Consider the following 27,365-nt stretch of genomic DNA (forward strand, 5'->3'; position numbering starts at 1 on the left):
GAGGCAGGGGTAAGCGGTGGGGAAATTGTGTAAAGGTGGTCAAAAGTATAAACCTCCAGTTATAAGTTAAATGAGTACTAAGGATGTAATGTACAATATGATGACTATGGTAAACACTACTGTGTGGTATGTTTGAGCGTTGCTAAGAGAGTAGATCCTGAAAGTTTTCATTACAAAGAAACAATATTTTTGTAACTATATGAGGTGATAGATATTAACTAAACCTATTGTGATAATAATTTCACAACATACGTATATCAAGCTGGTATGCTGTACACCTTAAACTTATACAGTGTTGTATGTCAATCATATCTCAATAAAACTGGAAGAAAAAAAACTCACCAGATTATACTTAAAGTGGGTGCATTTATTTTACATAAATATGACCACACAAAAAATGATTTTATAAAAACCCTATGTTCTTAACTTCTGTTCATTATTTTAGTTCATGATTTGCTTCTCATTCACTACTTAAACCCCATTTTACATCCGTCTCATGGAGATAAAAATATATATACAAAGTAGAGATTTTCTTGGTTCTTAGGCTTTATATTGATTGAGATAATGTGTAAAGCTGCAGATAAAGAAGTCAAGAAGCTGAATTGATTTACCTTAGACAGCTAAGAAAGTTACTACTGAAAGAAGAGACCAGATAGATAGTTTAGGTAAGAAATTAGAGATCTGGAGCACCTAGAGTTTTCGTGGAGTGAAATTTAGAGAAAAGACTAGTAAAAAGCATTATTCAACTATTTTACTATTTATTACGTAACACACGTTGGAGATAATTTGAAAAATCTTGGTAAAGATTTAGCCTACATTACAACATTTTTGTTTTCTCAGTATGTTCAAACCTGCTTCCTTGTACTGCAATGTATAGTTGGAGCAGCTATAGGTGGTCCACAAATTATTTTATTTAGGTTACAACAATTTCACACTGCATGGTCCAGCAACACTAAAGTGGTTGTGTAGTCCAATTACACCATGCTGCTTCTCATTTCCATGACTTTCATCTTGCTGTCTCTACTGCCTGGGATATTCCTCTTTTCCTCCTCCTCATTCATGTCATTCCCTTTCCTTTGACTAACTTTTAAGCAATTTTTAAGCACCCTATTAGTAGTCACTTCTTTCAGGAAGCCATCCCTGATTCTCCAATACTTTCCAGTTGTAGTTAATCGATCGTCTCTTGCAAATGCATGATGTTCTAGAAGTATTAGTAATGCCTTTGTCACATTGCGCTATAATTATTTGTTACTATGCCCGTGTCTGTCACTAAATGTGAGAGCATTGAGGAAAGGCATAATGTTATGTATCTTTTTAACCCCAATGTGAAGCCACCTAATTCATCAACCATTCTTTTGAAAAGATTAAATGGGTTCAAGAATAAATAAATAATTGAAAGAATGTTGTTTTCAGCTGCAATGTAACCAGTCTAGGCAGTTGATTCTTTCTATATAAAATGTGCATGCTCGTCCTTGTATTTTATTTATTTTTATTTTACTTTATTTTATTTATTTTTCTGTCTGCATTTTGACAGAAGACCTTAGTGAAGGCCGAATGAGATTAAGTAAAAATGGCCACTCGATAAATTTCAGGGATGATTTCGGTGATGACAATGTCATTGCAATGTTTTATTAGACTGAAACTTGTAGTCAGAGCATACAAACAATCAGAAGTCCGGAAAGAATGGAAGGTTTGGCAGTGATTAAGGATCAGAAATAGCCACTGGGAAGTCCAGTGACACAATGTTTAAAGGATCAGTAGGTCTTAAGAATGAAGGCAGGTGAGGGGTGACTGCACACGTCAGCTGATCTGAGGCAGCAACACCAGGAGACAGAGAGGTACAGGCCAGCCCCACGCCTCAGCACTGATGCTGCCTCTCTGTCCTGCTTGCATATTGCTGCTAGGAACTGAAGGGCCTGGGCTCTCAGGAGTGCTGTTTCAGCTAGAGGCCACACCTGAGGCTTCTAGGTGCACTATACCTTAGGCACGACCAGAAGTGCTAGGCGTGCAGGAGATTCTTAAACTATGACTCGGAGTGTTATGGTCTAACTGCTTCCATGCCCTCTGGGACATGAACTGTTGCTGAAAGGTAGAGTATTGTGGGAAGTTTGGAGCTAAGTCAGGAGTAAAAGTAGAAGAGTTCTGGGGAGGGGAGAGAATAAGAAGTGGGTTGAGTTGCAGCCTGGCCGAGGAAGACAAAGCTCCAAATATCTTGCCCTGTGTTGACCCGGAGCTCCCTGCAGCGCAGGGCACTGAAAAAACATCTCATTTCTTCATTAGCAGTGCTGGCAACATCCTTACTGCCTATACGGGAGATAAACCCTTTCACTGCAGATGTAATTACTGCATCCGGTTCCAATTGTGCAGGGACAAATAAGCATAGGCTCAGTGAAGCAGCAGGAGGCCCTAGAGAGGCCCGAGATGAAAGCATTTACAAGCACCAATGGTGTGGAGAGTGGAGGTGAGCTGAGCAAAGCTTGTGAGGAACGGAAGAGAATTAGGAAAGCTTAATTCTGGTTACATCAGTTACCTCACTAAACATTTATCTTAGGAACAAAATCATCCAGAGTATCATTAAAAACAAACTATTTCCAGCACCCCAGGGGGTTACTCTCACCACTAAGTGATTCTAGAGTGGGGAAACTGTTGTTAGCATTAGAAAAATAAAGTTAAGGTGAAGGGGAAAACAGGAAAAACAACCATAACAAAAAGACAGAAAGGACTTCAGTGTTTGCCTCTTTTGAAGAATGAGGTTTTGCAGGAGGGAAATAGAATGGGGGGCCCTTGGGCTATGCTTTAGGTGTTCCTTGGGAAATCAGATTCCCTCACCTCCTCACTCCATTCCAGTTCTTGTTTGTGTGTGAGTCAACCACAGCCTCCAGCTGTGAAGCCCAGATTCAAAGTGACAATCAACTATTTTTGCTTAATGAGATCATTTCCCCTGGATCCTACTTACATCCAGTGGATTTTCCCTCTCAGAAGCTGAAACATTCATAAAACTGGAGGGCCCCACTGCAATTAACATCCACCAAGCAACTGCCGGTTTCCTTCTCCTTTCCCTCCCTCCTCTGACTCTCATAAGAAGAGAGCCGCTAATTCAGCATGGTCTCTAACTTTAAACTGGGGAGGAAAGAATTTCTCCCTGTGACCACCATTTCTAAAGTCATGTCTTTATATCTGTCACATTGGAGCTAGGACCCAGCAGAGCTGGGTGCTCTTAGGAGGAACGTGGGAAGAAAAGGGGCTGCAGAGACAGAGACAAAAGTATGGTGTCACGCAGACAAATTCATTATTGTAAGATGCTAACATCACTTATTCAGTTTGTCCAAATTGAACTGTATGTGTTGAGGCAAGTCACCCCAACTCTTGGTCTGCATCCCCTTTATTAAGTTAATGAGTTTTCCAGCACAGTCATAGGTTTTCCATAAGGACATGATCAGTCAGAAATTGGAGAACTCTTTCCATATCACAGACCACCATTATCTGGATACTTAGGTTGGCAGAAGCCTCACTATTGGGTTAAAGTGTGATATAAATAAAACCTCAGCAGCAAGACTACCTGGTACCCAGTACAGCATACAATCTTTAGACAAGGATGGACTAGAAGAGATGGTGGGGGGAAGCACTTTAGAGATAAGACTGCAAGCTCCTGCAACCTCCTAATACAGATAAAACTTAAGTGCCTTCTGCAAACAGCCTTCACTCTATGTATCAAAATTCCCTTTGTCATCCAGACAGTGCTCCCCAGATCTGGGGACTAGTCTAGTCAGATCCTTATTGCTTCCCCCTTTCTTTTTCTCTGGCTTCTAAAAGATAGGTATAGGATTGACAAATAAGCATGCATTCATTCAATAGATACTTTTTGATCAACTTGGAAATGCAAGGCATTCATTGTGATGTGTTAGAAAACATCAGAAATGCATAAGCCCAATCAATACCTGCTCTCAAATGGTCTAAGTACAGGGAGGGAGACGAGTTACCTCTAGCCCCAGGCACAGCATACCCATCTTAAGGAAAATTTGGTGAATTAGTGGGTCACTTAAGACAAACCACATGTTTGCTCCCAGAAAAGGAGAGCTCCAGGAAAACAGAGGCTGGGTTTCTGTCACTCGTTGTTGTATCCTCATTGCCTCCATTGTGAAGGCACCCTTGACACACCCTGGGAATAGCTACATGAACGTTGCATACTTGGATGTGCAGAGGTGGGGATGACCTTCTGGTGTGGATTGCTGCATACCTTAGAGCTAGAGTCTGTATGTCTGCCTTGGTCTGACTCTAGCTGATTTAGATGTAGAATCTCCCCTGCAATGCCCCTTCACCCCCGGAACACCTTAGGCCACTAACTCCCAAGGTCTTCTCCAACCTATGGTGGAGACAGCCTGGAAAAGTTTATCAGGACCCTACACAGTCCCCTCCCTGTCTCATTGATATAGGAAAGAGGTGGCTCCAACCACACTGTGGCAATGCCATGTTCACATGTGTCTCCCCAGCCCACTATAGGTTTAGAGCTAGAACTATGCTCTATTCACCTTGGTCACATACTGCCTTATACACCCCATGGTGAATTTAATCAGAATGACTTCTGTTGTCCATTAAGTAACAGCAACCTCATTTAAAATAGCTTGAGCAAGAGCAGGTGATTTATAGAAACTTTTGTCCTAGAGATGTAGAGGTTTGTTAGAAAGAGATGTAAATGGCTGTGGCAAAGGAATACCAAGGACTGCAGGTACACACCGCTGGCCCTGAACATTTTTAAAATCTCCTATCAAGGGTGCTCGTCCAGGAGGTAGGGGGTGAAACAAACTTCTTTGAGGTTCCTTCAACATCTGGCCAGATAAAGAAGCTGTGTCTAAATTAAAGTTCATTATCTCTAGAGGTGGCTGCAGTATGTTCGTGTGGATCCAAGCCGCTTATTATTTTCTATTGAAGCCTGTGATTTTTGTTCAGCAGCAAGAGTCACTGTGGACCCACTGCTGAGGCCAATTAGATCTACAGTACTTGTAAAGCTGGTCTCAATTTTATCAGTGTCCAACTGATTTCAATAGCATAATTTGATATAGCAATTGCATACAGCAGGTTTTACAACAGACGGCCGGCAGCATTGGATGCCTTTCCAATTCTAATTTTACTTTTGAGTTAGATGGACTTTCTTATCATCTAAAAGGTATTTGGATTACATACTGTCAAATTCCATTCTTCATTCCTCCATAATGGGATCATATTATTAGTACCTTTTTTCTGGTTTATAAGTGGGGAAATTGAGCCAGAGGTTTAGTGATCTGCCAGATTTACATAGAGAATGAGTAGATCAGAAATGGAGTGTTCCTAGTTAAATCCAGGCACATGAACATCTCGTTCCCATGCTCTCTAACTCGCAACTTTCTTTGTATTTTCTAGTGCTCTTCGAATAAAGACCAATTTTTTTTAAAGGCTCTGTGTGATCTGGCCCCTGACTTCCCCTTTCTCTGCCCATTGTCTCTCTTGCTTTCTGCACATTCAAGACACAGTTCTTTTGTTTTTTGAAGCACCTCTCACCTCAGGACATTGGCACATGCTATTTCCCCTTGCCTGCCAGGTTTCCACATACCCCAGCCCCAGCACTCATCCCTATCCCTTTCCCTAATTAACTTCCTGTTCATCTTCATGTGTCAGTCAGCTCAAGTATCACTATCGCAGGAAAACTTATCCTACACTAGCTCACACCTCCCTGTTGCCCATAACAGCAGTTACTACACTTTGAAATTACATATTGATGATCTGATTAACCATTATCTCCCTGACTAGATTATAAGCTCCATAAGGACAGAAGTCATGTCTATTTTACACACTATTATTGTTATGGGGCAAGCAAATATTCTTAATGCTTCAAATGAATGAATAAATGAATGCAAAAAAGATAAATGTAGAGCTGGCCTTCCAACAGACATCAGGCAGCATGTCCAATTCCAACTTTACATCTGAGTTCGTTGGGCTTTTCACTTGGTATGATACATGTTAATATCCATTCTTATATTTATCATCTAAACAGCCCAGTGAAGAAGCTAAGCATTACTTCAGTGCAAGCCCAATTTTTGGCTGCCCATTTCTGCTGTACATATTTTCTCAGTGTGAATAGTGTGAGTAGGATTCAGTATAGTCACACATCAAGAACTTTACATCTAGATATCATGATTGTTTGCTCTTAGGTGACTAATTTTACCTGGATCCTTAGGAAGAGAGTCCTAGGGAATTATTACCCAATTCTTGTGAGGGCTTTCCCCTTTGAGAGGAAGAGAGAGGGACACTATCAAGGCATTATGAATCCATAATGGGTAGAGTCCCCACTTGGAAGCCAGGCTCAGGGCTCTCAGCTACATCAGCTCCACAATGACTCTGTTTGCCTGCGTCTGTCTGCCAGGATAGCTCGCTCTGCCCTCCCCCTGCTCACACAAAGGAACTTCAGCCTCCCAAGGAAGAAATTCTCAGAAATTTATGACTCAATCAACTCACCCAAAAGGAGCATAAATGGGATTAGTTTTAATATTGTTAAGTTGCAGAAATACAGGCATATGTGCATGCCAAAGCGAAAATGTACGCAAGCAAAAGGGGAAAACATATGGGTACCCATATGGTGGAAAGCGCATTGCTAGACCTTCATATTCTTCTCATTTACAACAAGAATCAAAGTTAGTGAACATAAATTTGCTTTGCAAAAATGTGAGAGGAACAGCTTGTTTGCCCATAACTCTTCTACCGAGCAAGATACGTATAACCTTGATTTCTCATCTCAGACACCTCTTTCTCCCACTCTGGGGATTAATTAAGCTCTAAACACAACTTCAGAGTAGAAACAAGGATGCTGGCTGCCTTGGAGAGAGACAAAGAAGTAGTAGCATGACTGGATGATGCAGGGGGTCAACGAATGGGCAATTCCTGTTAGTGGCAGGGAACTTGAACCTGGGATGGCTCGGAAGAGAAATGCCGTTGGTGGGTCTCAGCGGGTTTATTTTAATTGAAGCAGAGAAACTACAGGGACCTGTAGCAGACAATAGTATGAATCTGGTTTTCACTCGGAGGCTGTGCTTTTCTTAGCACAATACTGCGTGGTAACCAGAAAGTACCTAGACATAGGAGAGTAGGGTAGAGTTAGTGAGGGAAATGTAAAAGCATGGGTGACGCTCAAAGCTAGTGATCACACTTGGGTACCCAGGTAACACGCAGGATTCGATAAAACATATCATTTTATGTTGTACCTGTTCCTACCTCAAGCCATGGGAGCCATCTTTGCAAAGTATAAAGAGCTCTACACTTGAAAAACAGGAAATTGTTTCCTTACCCAGCTCCACCACTTTAATTAGCCATGAGTATTCACCATTATTTGACATTTCCAAGCCTGTATCCTTACTTGTGAAATAGGCAGAATATCCCTTCGCTAGACCTATTTTAGAGAGATGCTGTACACTCACTTGAAGTGACACATGTGAAAATATTTTATAAATACTAAACTTCTACACCAGCATATTAGGGGTGGAAAACTACAGATTATTTTATTTAGCATTCCTATTTTTTTCAATGTTTTTAATTTTGTTTTGAAATAATTATTCACTCACAAAAAGTTGCAAGAGAGGTCCCATGTATTCATCACCAGTTCCCCCAATGGTAACATCTTATACAACTAAAGTGCATTATCAAAACCAGGTAATTAATATAAGCACAATTCAATTAATAACATTATAGACCTTAGTTGGACTTTATCAGTTTTCACATGTACTCAGTTTTTGTCTTTCTGTAATTCCATGACGTTTCATCACACATATAGACTCATATAACTACCAAAACAATCAAGGTCGGTAATTATTCTATCACTGCAAAGTAGCTCCCTCCTGCTGACCCACCCCTTGCCCCACCCCTGGAGATCACTGATTGTGCATCTTTATAATTTTACCTTTATAAGAATGTTATAAAAATGGCTTCATAGAATATGCAACCGTTTGAGACTCTCTTCGTTCGGTATAATTACCTAAGGTCTACCCAAGTTTTGAGTGTATTAATAAGTTCATTCCTTTTTGTTACTGAAAAGCATGTTGTGGATGTACCACAGTTTGTTTAACCATCCACCCATTGAAAAACATGTGGGTTGTTTCCAAATTTAGCTATTACAAATAAAACATTTATGTCATCCCAAATTTTCAGGTGGACTAGAAAGACAGTGAATCACTAATGCATGACCCAAGACTGTTAAGAAATAAGAGACAAAGACAGAGGTAAGAATGGGCATAATAGTAGGCATAATAACTAAAAGAGGCCTAAAAATAAACATTAGCACCATCTCTGGAGGCTTCTGGGGTATTAAATGAGTCAAAACATGTAATGTGCATGATAGGGCTTGACACACAATAAACACTCATCATAATATTATCATAAACAGTTTCCAGGCTAATTGTAAGCTACAAGGATTCTGAGAAGACATTTAAAAACATGGCATAACAGGAATTTAGAAAGAACTGTTAAGCATGTCATATGTGTCCAGTACTATTACATGACTCCCATTTATTTTCTCTTTTCATTCTTAAAATAATTGTTGAAATTGGTATAATTAGTCCCATTTTGCAATCTAGGAGGTCGAGGATCAGGGAGATGAAGTGATTTTTTCGAAAGTCGCTCAGATTGTTAACTGTTAGGGTCAGATTTCAATTTCAGGTCTATAAGAACCTGAAATCCATGTTCTATCTATGAGCTAACACTACCAGCCAAAGAAAATTTATACCTACACACAAGTGCTGGCCTGTGCTTCTTTTATTTGCAATTGTAAGGACTTGGCAATTTCTTTTAAGATTTTTTTCTCAGAAATTTTTAGCATGAAAAATAAGGGATGTAGTAGAAACAATCTTGACCAATACCTTTTGTGACCTAAACATCTAGCAGAGTGAATAGAACACAGAAAGATGTGCTCAAGTAGGTCAGAATCATGGCTAATGATTTTGCAAGTATTAGCTCTCTTAGCTTACTTGGATTTCACTCATGTAGCAACCTCGTATATCTAGAACAAAGTCAAACAGTATTTCCTTTACAACAGCAATCATTGGCGCCATTTATCACATTCACAAAATCTCACGCCCTTTCCTTAAAGAAGGTTCTCTCCCACCGTTAGGTTCTTATTCAAGACTAATCAAGTTGGTCATATGGATTCTTTCTCATGACAAATTAGAAGTAAATAATCAGAAGAAATGTGGCTGCTAAAAGGCAGGTACACCTATTTTTAGGAAGAACTGTCAATTAATAGTCTGATTGAAGAGAAGGAAAGAAAAAGAGAGGAACTATAAAAAAAAAAAAAAGACAAAGAATTTAAATAGTATTTTAGGGCCACATTCCTAGTTATCCCATTCCCCAAATGCTGAAATAGAAAGGTAATATGTATGATGTTGGTGTTACATTATAAAGATGAGTCTAAATGGCATTCACCATATTCAAGGAAACAGAGGACAATGTAATAACATTTTAAAAATATTATACATCAATTAAAAATGACGCAAATCAATGCATAAAGGAGTCAGCTTCAGTTACCTAGAAAGTTCACTTCTGTGAAATAACTCATTCACTTGCTCCCTGAGGTATTCCTGTATATGACTAAGTTGTAGAAGCAACTCATTCACAGGAGAATAGCTGTCCTTTTAAAATCTCCATGGAGAGGAAACAGAAGACTTTATTATTTTCCCCAAACATCTGGCCTTTCCAAATATGTCATTGGAAATGGGGCCAGGTGTGTAACGCATTGCGGTGGATTACTATGGCAATGTAAGAGGGAAAGACAATCCTCCTTAGAATATAATAGAATGTCTCCTCTGCCACACCCATATTTGCAACTTTGTTTTTACATGATTCATATTTTTACATTCATGAGTCTCCCAATGAGTGCTGGTCCAGCGCCCCTTCTTCTGTCCTTCAATAAGGGAAAAGAAAATCATTCTTTGAACCCACCTGTGTCACAATTGTATTCCAGACCCACTGGCTAGTTGCCAGTCCACTTCACCTGCCTGTTTTGGGACTTGCCCAATCTTTTCAGTGGAAAATTCTAGAGGCAGTGGCCTGTGATTCCATCATTATCCTAGTTTCTAAGCTGTAGGTCACTCAATGCAGATTTCTATGTGTGTAAAGGCTATTAAACAAGTGTCATGACCTCTAGAAAATCCATATAAATATATACTTTAAAAAAAAACCACATTATCTGCTACTGAAAGTAAATGAAACAAAACTTTTTATGTCTAAAGCTAAAGGATAAATATAGTCAAGTGCTCAGTGGTTTGGTATGCATGTCAATTGCAAAATCCCTGAATGTGTGTTTACATAGCACTTTTCTTTGAGATGCTCACAATACTTTATAATCATGATCCTGTAAAAAGCTCCCACTTTCTTCAGAAGTGAAGCAGAAGTGATATGAGAATGCCTAATTCTGGAAATCCTGGCACATTTGTCAACATTGCAAAGGAAACTGGAGGTCATGAGGTCTCCAGCTGTATAACCAGTATGGAGATCAGAAATGCTGGGGAGTCTTCAGATTCATATCTGGAATCTTAGTGAGTTTTTTCCAAAATTTTCATTCTATTTTCATAAGAAGGACTTGTTTTTGGTTTGTTTGTGAAAAAACAAAGTTACATCAAAGGGGCTATCAGGAAAGCGGTAATGATGGGAATATTTACACCATGGAAATTGACAAAACGCTGCCAGAGCTCCCCTTACTTTCTTCCCCTCAGCTTCAATCAGTTTTAAACATTTACAGTGCACCATGACCTAAAACCCTTCCTTTTCCAACTACCTATCATTTCAGGTATAGATCACATTTTTATATTTTGAGCTTTATTTTCCCCCTTTATTATGCTTATTTGCCTTTTTTTTTTATTTCAGAGATTACTCATAGTTTCTGATCCATAAAATCTTACCATTAACCCCAAATAGCCAAAGCAATCCTAAGAAAAAAGAACAATGCAAGAGTTATCACACTCCCTCACTTCAGCTCGTACTACAGGGCAACAATAATCAAAACAGTATGGTATTGGCAGTAAAACAGACACACAGACCAATTGAATAGAAGTGAGAACCCAGAAATAAACCCACATAAATGTGGACAGATAATTTTTGACAAAGGAGCCAAAAACATTCAAGGGAGAAAAGACAGCTTCTTTAATAAATGGTGCTGACAAAATTGGAAAGCCACGTGCAAAAGAATGAAACTAGACTGCGATCTGTCACCATGTACCAAAATTAATTCAAAATGGATCAAAACCTAAACATAAGACCTGAAGCAATAAACTGCATAGAAAAAAACATAGATACTAAACTTATAGACCTTGGGTTCAAAGAGCATTTTATGAATTTGACTCCAAAGGCAAGGGAAGTGAAAGTTAAAATAAATCAATGGGACTATATCAAATTAAAAAGCTTCTGCACAGAAAAAAAAATCGACAAAATAAAGAGACAACCAACTGAATGGGAGAAGATTTTTCGCAAACAATGCCTCCGATAAGGGTCTCATATCAAAAATATATAAAGAACTCATACAACTCAACAACAAAAAAAAACAAACAATCCAATTAAAAAATGGGCAGAGGAACTGAAGAGACATTTTTCCAAAGAGAACATACAAATGGCCAATAGACAATATGAATAAATGTTCAACATAACTAATTATCAGAGAAATACAATTAAAAACCACCATGAGATATCACTTCACACCAGTTAGAATGGCTATCATCAAGACAAATAGTAACAAGTGATGGAGAGGCTGTGGAGAAAAAAGGGAACCCTCAAACACTGTTGGTGGGAATGCAGACTGGTGCAGCCATTATGGAAGGCAGTGTGGAGGTTCCTCAAAAAGTTACGAATAGAATTACCATATGACCCAGCAATCCCTCTCCTGGGTATCCACCCAAAAATCTGAAAACATTTATCCATAAAGACACGTGTGCTCCAATGTTCATTGCAGCTTTATTTACCGTGGCCAAGACATGGAAACAACCAAAATGTCCTTCGATAGACGAATGGATAAAGAAGTCGTAGTATATATACACAATGGGATACTATTCTGCCACAAGAAAAGGTGAAATAGTACCATTTTTAACAATTTGGATGGATCTTGAGATTATAATGCTAAGCAAAATAAGTGAGACAGAAAAAGTAGCGAACCATATGATTTCACTGATATGCAGTATGTAAAACTGAAAATAACAAAAGAAGAAGACAAACAAATGAAGAAACAAAAACTCATAGACATAGACAATAGTTTAGTGGTTACCAGAGGGTAAGGGGGGTAGGGGGTGGGAGATGAGGGTAAGGGGGATCAAATATATGGTGATGGAAGGAGAACTGACTCTGGGTAGCAAACACACAATGTGATATATAGATGATGTAATACAGAATTGTACACATGAAATCTATGTAACTTTACTAACAATTCTCACCCCAATAAACTTTAATTTAAAAAAAAAATAACTTAGCATTATGATACCCTACTGTGATAATGGATTTATTAACTCCGTGGTTTTTACATTTTTTCTATAATTTCTAGGGATTGGTGGCACGTGCTTGGTCTATTTTTCTTTAAACCATACACTTTACCATTATTCTTAATATTTAATAATCTGCTCATTAAAATATCATTTTTCTAAGTAAATGGTTGTTTCTTCATTTCTTTTATAGAGAGCCCCAGATTTATACAACAGATTTCAAATATTGCATTAGCATTTTGGGAACATAGCTGTCCAGTGTAGCTAAATTCGCTAATGTAATCCCATTGGAATTTCAAAAAAAATGTCATTGCAACTTTTATTTCTTATTCTTGCATGCTGGACTAACCAGTAAATTGTTCTAAAAATGCTGTTTGATGTTCAAGTTTTATTGGCTGCTCTTCTAAACCTTGAAAACAACTTACCAAAGCCTCCTCAACTCCAAGTGAGAAGAAGTAGCCTTCTAAAAATAAATTCTGGGAGTTACTCACAGATGCAGCTTATAAAACTTGGGAAACAATGCTTTGAGTTTAAATGTTTAAATGTCGTTGGGGGTGGTGGCGAGACAATAGGATAAATGAAAGACAGCAAAGCGAAAAACAGGGCTATGAAAAAACAAAAGGCAAGAAAAGTAGAGCACAGCCTGGGAGATTTAAAGAGGAAAGGGATGATTTAAATTTAGGGTATCCTGAGCTTTTATTGAGGCTGAATTGCGACTGTTACATTCTATGATAGTTGGGCAATATGGACGAATCTCTTACTTAAAAAGGGAAATCTTACCAATGTAGCATTATAAAAAAGTGTTCAAAACATTTACACGATGTCAAAATGCTTTTCAAAAGATTTCTAGACTTAGAAAACTATATATTTAGAATTAAATAAATTCATTCTGGGATCTTAAGCATTTATAAAGACATCTGACTTTACCAAACACGTACAAATTGGTCTGAAGGTTAGACATATTTTTGTATATAATGTGAATGCAAATTCTCCCTGACTTTAAGCAAAATTCCCATGTGGTTTATGTGTTTGGGAACAAAGGCACTATTGCTGTGCTTATATTAAAGTTGAGCTTTGTGATGTCCCTTATGTATGTTTTAATATTCGTATTAATACTACTTTATAATATTGACATTTGGGTTTCAGTATATGAGGTCTTTATACAAAGAATACTTGGTGGCTTTATTAACCTTTTCTTCTCCTATAACGAGGGAAGGGCTGAAATATGTATTCTCAATTTACATGGAGGAAATGAAATAGTGAAAGTTTACATGATGCTCCTACCAGTGAATGCACTTTCTCATTGGTAAGTACTACTAATATAATTTTTGTTCCAAACTAGAGGGAAAATTTCAGTCTTTATTTGCAACATATCCATATTTATATTTTCCAAATTTTATTGAGATTTAATTAACATACAAAAATGTACCTATTTTTATGGTTTGATTAGTTTTGATTATTTAAACACCAACATCACCACCACCCAACTCAAGATATAAAACATTTCCATCACCCCCTAAAATTTCCTTCTGTCCCTTTGCAGTCAATTTTCCAAAAACCTACCCGAGGTAACCACTCACTTGACTGTAGTAGTCATTATAGTTTTCTGTGTTCTAGGATTTCATAAAAGTGAAATCATACATGTTTGTTTTGGTTTGTTTGTTTGTTTGCATCTCACTTCTTTTGCTCCACATAGTGTTTTTGAGATCCAACCATCCATGTTATCAATGGCTTGTTCCTTTTAATTGCTGAGAAGTCATCTGTAAGAATATATAAAAATGTATTTATCTATTGACCGTTTTTTAGGTTATATCTGGTTTGAGGCTATTATAAATGAAGTCGCTATATTTGTGTACAATATATATTTGTGAACTTTTGTTTTCATTTATGCTTATTAAATACCTAGGTTTGGAATTGCTGAGTCATATGCTAAGTGTATGTTTAATTTTATCATGAAGTGCCAAACTTTTTTTCTATAGGGTTTATGCCATGTTGCAGTCTTAGAGTTAATTTATGAGTTTCAGTTAGTCCATACCCTCATCAACACTTGATATTGCAGTCTTTTTTTGTCAGTCTAGCAGTTGTATAGAGGTATCTCATTAGAGTTTGATTTTCATTTATATGATAAATACACTGAATATGTTTTCATGTGCTTATTTTCCATTCACATATCTTCTTTTGTAAATTGTACAATATTTTCTTCATTTCAAGGGGGGGGTTGTTAAAAATTATGTTGTAAGAATTCTTCATGTAGCCCAGGTGTAAATTCTTTGTCAGATATAAGTATAGCAAATGTTTTCTCCCAATCTGTGGCTGTCTTTTCATTTTTTCTTTTTTGTTTACTTTATTTTATCTTTATTAAATTTACTGCGATGACTTTGGTTAGTAAAATTATACAGGGTTCAAGTGTACAATTCTATAATCTATATTTTGCATTTTGTGTTCACCATCCAGAGTCAATTCTCCTTCCATCACCATATACTTGACCTCCTTTATCCTCTTCTACCATTGCCCCCACCCTCTGGTAATCATTAAACTGTTGTCTGTGCCTATGAGTTTTTGTTTCTTTACTTGTCTTATTTGCTTGTTGCTTTCAGTTTTGTATGCCACATGTGAGTAAAATCCTATGGTTCTCGACTTCTTCGGTCTGACTTATTTAGCTTAGCATGATAATCTTAAGATCCATCTATATTGTTGCAAAAGGCAGTATTTCATCTTTTCTTACAGTTGAGTAATATAACTTTGTATATATGTACCACATCTTCTCTATCCAATCATTGAGAAAAGACATTTTGGATGTTTCCCTGTCTTGGCCACCATGAATAATGCTACCATGAACATAGGTGAGTGTATATATATATATATATATATATATATATATATATATACACTTAACATATAGCATTAATCATATATATATATATATATATATATATATATATATATATATATATATATATATATCTTTACGGATGTTTTCAGATTTTTTGGGTAGCTACCCAGAAGAGTGATTGCTGGGTCCTATGGTAATTCTATTCTTAAATTTTTGAGGAAATGCCATAATGTTTTTTCATAGTAGCTGTACCAATTTATATTCCCCCCAGCAGTTTATGAGGCTTCCTTTTTCTCCTCAACCTCTCCAACACTTGTTATTACTCGTCTTGTTGATAATAACCATTCTAATAGGTGTGAGGTGGTTTTGATTTGCATTTCTCTTATCGCTAGTGAAGTTGAACGCTTATTCGTAATGGTGTGTTTAATTTTGATGAAGCTTGTTATGGATTGAATTGCATCCCCCCAAAAGAAGATACCTTGAAGTTCTAACTCTCAGTGTGTCAGAACGTGGCCTTGTTTAGAAATAGGGTCTTTGGAGATGTAATCAAGTTAAGATGAGGTCATTACAGTGGGCCCTCATCCACTATGTTTGGTGCCCTTATAAAAAGAAACACACGACAGACTGCTGCGCGCAAGGAGAAGGCCATGTGAGCATGAGGCAGAGGTCAGCGTGCTACGTCTCCATGCCCCAACACACAACAGATTGCCAGCGAACCACCAGAAGCCAGGGAGGAGGCGTGGAGCAGACTCCCCCTCACAGCTCTCAGAAGGAACCACTCCTGTCTACACCTTCATCATGAACATGTGGCCTCCTGGACTATGAAAAAATACATTTCTGTTGTTTAAACCATGCAGTTTGTGGTACTTTGTTATGGCAGCTGTAGAAAAAGAATACAAAGCCAAATTTATCTTTTTTTTTTTTTTTTTGTCATACGTAGAGCTTTCTGTCTATCTCAAGGTTACTAAGATTTATTTCTATGTTTCCTTTAGATCTACATTATTTTTACAACACATACAGGCATAGTCCACACATTTTCCTATTCATTGGGTTTCATGTTTGTATTTTCTAATGCCTGAGGCAGCACTAGTTTCTTGTATAATTTCTAGAATTAATCATAATTCCTAGTAACTGTAAATACCGGGGTGCCAAAAAAAAATGTATACATGTGACTTGCATCCATCTTTTGTTATCGGTATATATTATTACAATTTTAATATAGTTTTCCTTTCTTAAAATGTGTATACATTTTTTTGGCACCCTCTGTATATCAAGTAACTCTGTGCCCATTGCTTCAAGTTCAACTTGGGGTAGGTTTTATTTCCAAGGGGATAAGGCCCCATGTCCTTTTGCTCCCCTTCCTGTTAAGTTTGATATGATCACACCAATTAGTGGGGCCCAGCATAGGCATGCCCAGGTGCACGCCACCATTTCTATCATCCTTCTTCAACTCAAGATGAACTATTTATGTACAAGTCAAACAGATGAGTCTCTGGGTAAATGTCCTGACAGCACTGAACAAGGGGATCCTTTTTTCCCTGACTACATAATAACACCAACATTTTCAATGGGCATTCTAGTGTTCAAGAACTCTACTATAAGGAAGGACAAACCACCAACTAACCCACACATCTCTACCTTGAGAAATTACTATCTTAGTTGGGTATTACTTTTATGGCATCTCTGTTCTTCATAATTGGGAAAACAGAAGTATACTAAGTTCATAAGAAGGACTGAAAAAACAATTCAGTGAAGTTTTTCTACAAATCCTTTTTTTTAAGAATGCAATACTCAGTGACTGATGCATGTGGCTTTTGCTTACATTACTGTGTTATAATACAGCATTGTTTTCTGATTCCTGAAGTTCTTTTGTACATTAGAATCAAGTTTTCAATATGGTAACTCTAAAAACTTCCTACAGGTAAACACCTTACCCTTGACAGACAGGTGTCTCCATGTTACAGTCGGCTCTGGTCTGCCAATAGCAAGACACAGCAGGGTCACGCTGCTTCCCTCATTCACAGTGATGTCTGAGGAGATATTCATGATCTGGGGAGGAACTGTAAAGAAACAGAGGAGAAAAATACATGAGAATGATTCTTTACACTCAGAAGGAGGTTTTAGCCTTTAAGTATCCGTGTGGCATGTTTTTATGAGTATTATCTCAATAACCACTTTCAGATTTCTTGAGTTGCCAAGGATGTGGCCAACATTTATAGTGCACTTATGTCTTATAGCAGGAGGCAGGCATGTGTGTTGTTTGGGAAGGAAACACAGGAACTGGAGGGAAGGGCATTAATGCTGGTTGTCTGAAAAGTCAAACCAAAAGGAAACTAGTTACAAAGTTTTCTAAGAGTTCCTATCTATCCACATGTTCATTCCTTCTAGTGGAATTGCTGGCTTAAGCAGATAGCCATGAGTAGCCCCCAGTTAAGCCCTTTTTTCCAATAAAGCCAACTACACTACGTTAGTTGCCATTTCCTTAGCATTCCAGACCTGTTCAAATTCTTTGACCTCGCACGGATTATTCCATTCTGTAACTCTTTTCCTTCACATTTCCTTACCTGAAAATTCCTGGTCATTCTTTGAAACATATCCTTTAAAACTCAGCAAAATTTTCCCTGACTTGCCCAGTCAGAGTTAGTTGCTACTCTTACTATAAGATTGTATTATAAAACATAATTTTAATGGCATCAGGTCCCAGTGGGTGATAACGGGGCTCTGGAATTCAACTCCTCACCTGCTGAATGATCTGGGGCAATGTTACTGCCTTCACCTCTTCAAGCTTTGTTTTCCTCACCTGTGAAATACGGATGCTAGTAGTCTCTAAATTCATTGTGTCGTGAGGTTTAAATAAACTGATGGTTTAGCAGAGTGCCTGATACAAAGGAAGCACTCAATAAATGTCAGCTACTAAGATGACAAGCGTGATAAGGATGACAACAGCAGCAATAGCATCTTTCACAGTAACTGTTGTCCTCTCGGCCCAGGTCCATGTCCATTTATCTTGGGTATTGCAAAGGCTGAAATGATCCGTGGTCTTGCTGTCTTCCTTGTTCTATCTCCAGGTCTGATTCTTAACTAAGTCCAAAACTCAGTCCTGGAAAATACTTTGATTCCCTCTCAACTCTTATTTCCCATCACCATTGTCCTGGTTGAGTTTCCCACCCACTGGCACATGGACAATGACAAGAATCTGCCACTTGGACCTTCCCAACTGGTCTCTTTCCAATTTTGGATCCCTCTAACTTATACTCTCCATGTGGCCAGAGGGATCTTTTCAGGCAATAGTCGAATTAAACAGCTCCCTACTTACTAATTTAGCTCACTATAGCCCATCAATCTTAATACAGCCTTTCTTGTATAACCAGCCTAAACCCTCTGCAGCCTAACCTCCAGCTCACTGACAAGCCTCATGTCCAGGCACAGGCCTTACTAACACTGCACAGTGCAGACACTGGACCCTACTCTCCCTAGAACATATCAAGGCATATGCACTTTTGCCTTTTTGCTTTTCCTTGTCTTCTCTTCATTTCCTACCTGTAAAAGTATGACTCATATTTCAAGGGATATCAAAGGTCACCTCCACTCTGTAGTTTTCCCTAACCTCTCCCCAAATCCTGCAAAGGGAATCACCCGTCTCGCCCACTGCATTTTGTTCAATCTTCCCTCTGGGAAGGGACTGAACATGTTGTATCACAGCTGATTGTTTTCTGCCTGTCTCTGCCTAGAGAGTGAGGTGCTTCAGGATAAGGTTGGAAGCACACGCATACCTATTTCCTCAGTGTCTGGCACAAGGCTTACAAGGATACATGCTTAATTCTTCTTGGAAAGAAAGTTCCAAAGAACAGATTGAACAAATCCAAAACACCTTTCTTCTCAGTTTTCTTTCAGATTCTCAAAATAAAAGGAAGGACAACAGAGAGAGAGGGGGCTCGAAGCTTACAGTTATGCTGATTTATTCAAGCTGCCAGTTTAATTATGAATTATTAATTACCATACAGGTAGAGTGCTAGTAAATTCCAAACCACCCTGAGTCAGTGGCAAAGAAGAATTATGGCTGACGCTTGATTCAGACGACTATGCAGCCTGGAGTTTTATGCTGCCGAGACCTTAGCGGTAAAGTCTTTTCAAGGAGAAGCCATAAGTAACATGTAGAACATTTGAGTTCTTAAGGGAATCCACATTAGCAAATAAATAAAAATTACCTAGCTTATAAATCTGCCATATTTTGGATTGTTTCTGCATTAGAATTTGCCCGGAAATTTCATTGCACATATTTTACCCAAATACATACTGGGAGAAAAATAGTGTACATTCTAACTACACTGTATTCTCTAGAGAAAACTGTACTACTAGTTTTTCAGTATATTCTAGCTTGTTAAAAAAATAATTCTGAGCTTAGAAATGTCAATACTTTTTTCACTTTCATAAAGCAACAACTTCACTGCACCTTCCAAAATATTCTCAGAATTATGTCTGCTTTAGCTGGATGTATTAGGCTTTCTGAAGTTCCATTTCTCTAGACCCCAGTCTTCCTGGTGGTAAGGTAGGCACAGATGAAAAGGGGAGAGGGGAGGGGCAGTGGGGGTAGTGGGGTTAGTGAAGGCTGATTTAGTACATCGGAGCTCTGATGCCCAGGAACAGATCCCTCAATACACCCCTCCCCCCGCCATTTCAGAGCCGTCAGTTCCAATATGTCATGTTTCATCTGATATTTTGAGGGGTCCTGGATCAAGAGATATTTGTAAAATCCCAAGGATATTTAGCACAATTTCCTTATTCCCTGGGTGCTGGGTCAAAGTCATCCATTAGAAGGGAGCTTCCTGGAGTGGAATTGTGAAAGCTAATCCAAACCTCCCCAGCACGCCAGGCAGTGCTTTCCGTCATCCTCTGCAAATCTAGTGTTCTCTGTAGTTTCCTCAAAGGAGGAAAGACAAAGTGGGTGGGTAGCCAGTAAAAAAGAAAGTGAAATAAAAGAATTGGGAGCAAGGAACTTTCTTTCTGTTCTCAATTATGGTATTGTTATGATTAACAAGTAATATGGAAATAATATGTATTACTTGTCAATATGTAACTTCATCGTTCCCAAATTGCTTACCTACGCATCATCTCATGGTTTCCTCATGAATTATGATGAGATAAACAGAACAAATATCCCCACTATTAAAAATGAAGAAACTGAGGCATGGGGAGAGTTAAGTAAATTGCTCAAAATTCCATGGTTCGTTAAATGGCAGAATTCTTTCCATTATATTGTGCTGCCTCTTCATTTAACCGCATTTCAATACCCCAAACACAATATTTATACCTGCACATGATGGTTCCTCAGCTTGGAATGACTGCCCAGTGCTTCTCCCCTCACAGCACTTTCCAAAATGAGCAAACCACCTAATTCCAATCCGCTTCCCAACATGATGCACGCCACTGCGGCAGGGGTCCATCTTAGTCATTGTGGGGACAGAGCCAGGAGTGCAGTTTCCAGGCTCTCAGCCTCACGTGGAAAGGTGCTGGCTCAGGTAGTAAATGGCCATCAACTGTGATTGGATGGCCATCAGCTGTGGCTAGTTGGCCGTCAGCTGTAACCAGTGAGCCATTGGCCACTAATATAACTGCCGTGGCTACGCTAGCAGCAAAATGGGGGCTGGCAAGAAGATGGTGGCTGAGCCTGCAAGCGGCGCAGTGAGGGTTGTGAACAGTGTGGCTCCTGCTTCCTGTGTCTCCAACCCAGCCGCCAGCGAGACTATAGTGGTATGACTCCCCTGTCTATGGCTCCGTGGGTGTTCCTTTTTGGCCTCACCATGTCCTGCGTTCTTGTGTGGGGAGCGGGAGCTGAGACCCCGCCTGTCACCCCAACATGACAGTCATCCTTGTTTCTCCAGGGCCATGTGTGTGGCAAACATTGCTTGCCAAGGGAGGTGCTCAATACCTTTAGTTGAATTTTAAATCTCAATTGAATTTGGCAATAATGATCCTCCCTTTGTTTTCATGATCACATTTTGAAGAAAGGAGCACTTGGAAACGACTTTAAATGCCTCTGCATATTTTGACAGGAAAACTTTGTTTAATTTGCATACACTTATCCACAGCAAACAAATAAAGGTATGTACGGTGTTTATGAATATACAGATTAACAAAAAAATATAAAAATCCTACCCGAAATGCCAAAATTACTGAAAGAATTCAATTAAAGGATTACAAATATCACAATGGATTTTCAGTCACATCTGCAGACACTAGGGACCCCTAGCCTGCTGGTCGTACATGCACCTGGTTAGCTTTTCATTGACAGTGGTGGATTAATACAGGGCTTTCACACGGCTGTACAGATTATTCAGGGCACAACTGCAACTACTTCAACTTGGCATTTTACAAGGACGGATAGATGGATAGACATGTAAGTGTAGATATGGACATATATAGATAGGATATTGTCTGTCTCCCTGTATACATGCATACACAGACAGAAAGTGAGACAGACATATTTTATCAGATTTCAACCAAGTATTTTGAGGAAGAGACAGATTTCCAAAAGTATCTTTGGGCTCTGGGTTACCATGAGGTATTCACAAATTCTCTCTCTACCCTCGCTATCACCAGGTAATCTTAAACATCTCAATATGTCTTGAACCTGTCCCCCTTCCTCTCCAATGTCACTGCCTTTGGCTTAGTTGAGAAGCATATTTTCTCTTGCTTGGAGTATAATGAAAGTCTCTTCATTTCGCAATCTGCCGCCATTTTATAATCTGTATCCCGTACACCTACCACCACTACCTCTTCAATATCTTGCTTCTGCCTAACATTCCCCAACATCTGCCCTTTGCTGAGACTGTGAAGTCAAAATTTCTTAGCAGGATTTACAAAACCATTCACAGTCTGACTATAGCCTAACTGTTTGCCCCTCCTCTAACAAGTAGCCCCACATATCTCTCTGGGGCTACATGATGTTGTCATCTCTGTGCCTTTGCACTTACAATTCCTTCTTCTTGGAAAACACTTTCCCATTTCTGTGCCATATGAACTGTTCATCCTTTAACACTCAACTCAAATATGAGCTCCTTTATGATGCCTTAGTTCTTCTCTCTTCTGTTTCCAAAACCTTCTTGCTTATGTCTTTATCATATGATTTATTTGCAACTGGTCTATTCCATGGAAAGGATCTGCTGCATTTATCGTTGTATTCCTATCATACAAAACAAAGCCTGACAAGTGGTAACATCCTTTCCGCTCTCTAAATGTAATGTCTGAATGCATAGTTTTTTTTAATTGGGTACCTTATAATTTGTCAAGTGTTTTTCATCCTGAAAATCAGACATTTGTCCTTTCCTCTTCTGAAATACTCTCCACCCTATTTTACTTAGATAATTTTTTTCCTGGTCTTGATTTTAATGTTTCTTCATCAGAGAAGTCTTTGCTAATGACCCCAGTCCTCCCTCCCCCCATTCAATTCAGGTCTTCTTCTTAAAATCTCTCCTCAACCTTTAAGTTTTCATCAATAATACTTATATAGTTTTATGTTTTTGTATTCATTGGTTATTTGTTTAGTGTCTCTCTGGTCCTAAAATGTATGCTTTATCAACCACTATATTCCCAGTACTTAGAACTATGCTTGGTACATAATACATGTTTAATAAAATGTATTGAATGAAAAAATGCCTACTATGTACACTGTGTTATACATGTTATCGTATAACTATTTTTACTTAAAGGTGACAATTAAGGGTGATGATTGTTAGTAAAGTTACATAGATTTCAGGTGTACAATTCTGTATTACATCATCTATATATCACATTGTGTGTTCACCACAAAGTTCTCTATCAATCACCATATATTTGATCCCTTTTATCCTCATCTACCATCCCCTCCCTCCTTATTCTCTGGTGACCACTAAACTATTGTCTATGTCTATGAGTTTTTGTTTCTTCATTTATTTGTCTTGTTCTTTTGTTGTTTTCAGTTTTATATACCACATATCAGTGAAATCATACAGTTCTCGACTTTTTATGTCTGACTTATTTTATTTAGTATAATAATCTCAAGATACATCCATGTTCTCGCAAATGGCACTATTTTATCTTTTCTTATGGCAGAATAGTATTCCGTTGTGTATATGTACCACAACTTCATTATTCATTCATCTATTAAAGGCCACTTTGGTTGTTTCCTTGTCTTGGCCACCGTAAACAAAGTTACAATGAATATCAAAGTACATATATCTTAATGGATAAATGTTTTCAGATTTTTTGGGTAGATACCAAGGAGAGGGATTGCAGGGTCATATGGTAATTCTATTCTTAATATTTTGAGGAACCTCCATACAGACTTCCATAGCGGCTGCACCAGTCTGCATTCCCACCAACAGTGTATGAGGGTTCCTTTTTCTCCACAGCATCTCCAACACTTGGTATCATTTGCCTTATCGATGATAGCCATTCTGACTGGTGTGAGGGGATATATCATGGTGTGATTTATCACTGGTGTGATTTTTATTTGCATTTCTCTGATGATTAGTGATGTTGAGCATTTTTTCATGTCTACTGTCCATTTGTGTGTCCTCTATGGAGAAATGTCTATTCAGGTCCTCTCCTCATTTTTTAATTGAATTGTTTGTTTTTCTTGTTGTTGTTGAGGAGTTGTATGAGTTCCTTATATATTTTGGATATTAGCCCCTTATCAGAGGCATTGTTTGCAAAAATCTACCATTTGTTTGGTTGCCTCTTTATTTTCTCAATAGTTTCTTTAGGTGTGCAGAAGGTTTTTAGTTTGATATAGTCCCATTCATTTATTTTAGCTTTTATTTCCCTTGCCTTTGTGGTCAAATTCATGAAATGCTCTTTGAACCCAAGGTCCATAAGTTTAGTATCTATGTTTTCTTCTATGCAGTTTATTGTGTCAGGTCTTATGCTTAAGTCTTTGATCCATTTTGAATTAATTATGGTACATGGTGACAGATAGCAGTCCAGTTTCATTCTTTTGCACGTGGCTTTCCAATTCTCCCAGCACCATTTATTGAAGAGGCTGTCTTTCCTCCATTGTATGTTTCTGACTTCTTTGTCGAAATTATCTGTCCATATTTATGTGGGTTTATCTGGGTTCTCGATTCCATTCCATTGGTCTGTGTGTCTGTTTTCTGCCAATACCATGCTGTTTTGATTATTGTTGCCCTGTAGTACAAACTGAAGTCAGGGAGCGTGATACCTCCAGCATTGTTCTTTTTTCTTAGGATTGCTTTGGCTATTTGGGGTCTTTTGTGGTTCCATACAAATTTGATTTTTTTTGTTCTATTTCTTTTAAAACTGCCATTGGGATTTTGATGGGAATTGCATTAAATCTGTATATTGCTTTGGGTAATACAGCCATTTCAACTATGTTGATTCTTCCAATCAATGAACACAGAAACTCTTTCCATTTCTTTGTGTCTTCTTCAATTTCTTTTAAAAATGTCTTATAGATTTCAGTGTATAGGTCTTTCACATTTTTGGTTAAGTTTATTCCTAGGTATTTTATCCTTTCTGTTGCAATTGCAAAAGGAATTTTTTTCTTTTATTCTTTTTTTTTTTTATTAGTTTTTCTGAGATGTCATTGTTAGTATAGAGGAATGCAATGGACTTTTATAGGTTGATTTTGTAGCTGGCAATTTTACTGTATTCATTTATTGTTTCTAATAGCTTTTATGTGGAGTGTTTAGGGTTCTCTATACATAGCATCATGCCATCTGCAAAAAGTGACAATTTAACTTCTTCATGCCCAATTTGGATGCCTTTTATTTCTTTCTCTTGCCTCATTGCTCTGACTAGGACTTCCAACACTATGTTGAACAGCAGAGGTGATAGGGGACAGCCTCAGCCTTGTCGTGTTCCTGAATAGAACAAAGGGCTTCAGTTTTTCACCATTAATCATGATAGTAGCTGAGTGTTTGTCACATACGGCCTTTATCATGTTAAGGTGTTTTCCTTCTAGTCCCATTTTATTACGTGTTGTAATCATAAATACATGTCATATCTTGTCAAATGTTTTTTCTGCATCAATTGATATAATCATATGATTTTTGTCCTTTATTTTGGTTATGTGGTGTATCACACTGATCAATTTGCATATGTTGAACCATCCTTGTGCTCCTGAAATGAACCCCACTTAGTCACGATGTATAATCTTGTTGCATTCGATTTGCTAGAATTTTGTTTAGGATTTTTGCATCTGTATTCATGTGAGATATTGGTCTGTAATTTTCTTTTTTTGTGTTATCCTTACCAGGTTTTGGTATCATGGTAACGTTGGTCTCATAAAATGAGTTAGGGAGTATTGTCTCTTCTTCAATTATTTGGAAGAGTCTGAGTAGGACAGGTATTATATCCTCTTTGAATGGTTGGTAGAGTTCACTGGTGAAGCCACCTGGTCTCGGACTTTTGCTTTTAGGAAGATTTCGGATCACTGATTACAATTCCTTGTGATTCAGCCTAGGAAGGCTATATGCTTCTAAGAACAGGTCCATTTCTTCTAGGTTATTGAATTTGGTGCATATAGTCCTTCATAGTATTCTTGGATGATCCTTTGTATTTCTGTGGCATCCATGATAAGTTCCCCTCTTTCATTTCTGATTTTGTTTATTTGTGTCTTTTCTCTTTTTATCTTAGTGAGTCTAGCCAAGGGTTTCTCAATTTTATTAATATTTTCAAAAAGCCAGCTCTTTGTCACTTTAATTTTTTCTATTGTCTTTTTGTTCTCTATTTCATTTTGTTCTACTCTGATTTTTATTTTCTTCCTTCTGCTGACTTTGGGTTTCATTTGTTCTTCTTTTTCTAGTTCTTTAAGGTGTAACGTGAAGTTATTTATTTGAGATTTTTCTTATTTCTTGAGATAGTCCTGCAATGATATAAATTTCCCTCTTAAAACTGCTTTCGCTGCATCCCAAAAATTTTGGTAGGGTGTATTTCCATTCCCATTTGTTTCCATGTATCTTTTGATCTCTCCTCTTATTTCTTTGACTCAGTTGTTATTTAAAAGTATGTTGTGGTTTTTCCTGCTTTCTTTTTACAGTTGATATCCAATTTCAAAGCCTTGTGATCAGAGAATATGCTTGGTATGATTTCAATATTCTTAAATTTGCTGAGGCTAGTTTTATGTCCAATATGTGGTCTATCTTTGTGAATATCCATGTACACTAGAAAAGAATGTATAGTCTGATGTTTTAGGATGAAGTGCTCTATAAATGTCAATTATGTCCATTTCATCTAATGTGTCATTTAGGGCTGATATGTCTTTATTTATTTTCTGTTTGGATGATCTATCCATAGTTGTCCATGATGTATTTAGGTCCCCTAGTATAATTGTGTTTTGATCAATTTCTCCCTTTAGCTCTGTTAGTAGTTGCTTGGTATATTTCAGTGCTCCCTGCTTGGGGGCATAAATATTGATGACTGTTATGTCTCCTTGTTCTATAGTCCCCTTTATCATTATGAAATGTCCATCTTTGTCTCTTGTTGCCTTTTTTATCCTGAAGTCTGTTCCATCTGATATCAGTATGAATACACCTGCTTTTCTCTGGATACCATTTGCTTGGAGTGTCAATTTTCACGCTTTCACTTTGAGTCTATATTTGTCCTTGTAGCTGTGATGTGTCTCTTGGAGACAGCATATGGTTAGGTTTAGTTTTTTGATCCAGTCCGGTACTCTGTGCCTTTTTATTGGTGAGTTCAATCCATTTACATTTAGGGTGATTATTGATATATGAGGATTTCCTATCATTCTATCTTATGTTTTCTGGTAAGACTGTGTCTCCATTGTTTCTTTGTCTTTTTGTTGCTGTCTATTATTTTAGTGTGGTGGTATTCTATGATTTTTCCCTCTGTTTCTTCTTTTATTATGTTATATATTTCAGTTCTGGATTTTTTTTTTGAGTGGTTTCCAGTAAGTTTATATAAAAGTAAGTTTCATATTTAGAGTATTTCATTTTCTTCAGCATGCTTACATTCTCCATTCCTTTATGGCGGTTTAGACCTTTACTCTCCCCCTTTTATGTTTTTGTTGTCACAAATAATCCCTATTTATGCTG

At 37.8% G+C, this 27,365-nt stretch overlaps 1 protein-coding gene across 9 annotated transcripts in view; it reads right to left on the reverse strand.

Annotated features, from left to right (window-relative positions):
- OPCML (opioid binding protein/cell adhesion molecule like) overlaps positions 1 to 27,365 on the reverse strand; it is a 1,259,174-nt gene that overhangs the window by 91,253 nt on the left and 1,140,556 nt on the right. For all 9 annotated transcript variants that reach the window (XM_033098500.1, XM_033098502.1, XM_033098493.1 and 6 more), the window contains one exon: positions 17,247 to 17,372. In XM_033098500.1, the coding sequence (XP_032954391.1) occupies positions 17,247 to 17,372 (126 nt within the window). The remainder of the gene's footprint in view (positions 1 to 17,246; positions 17,373 to 27,365) is intronic.

This window comes from Rhinolophus ferrumequinum, chromosome 25 (genome assembly GCF_004115265.2).
Source record: "Rhinolophus ferrumequinum isolate MPI-CBG mRhiFer1 chromosome 25, mRhiFer1_v1.p, whole genome shotgun sequence".
Taxonomy (NCBI): Eukaryota; Metazoa; Chordata; class Mammalia; order Chiroptera; family Rhinolophidae; genus Rhinolophus; species Rhinolophus ferrumequinum.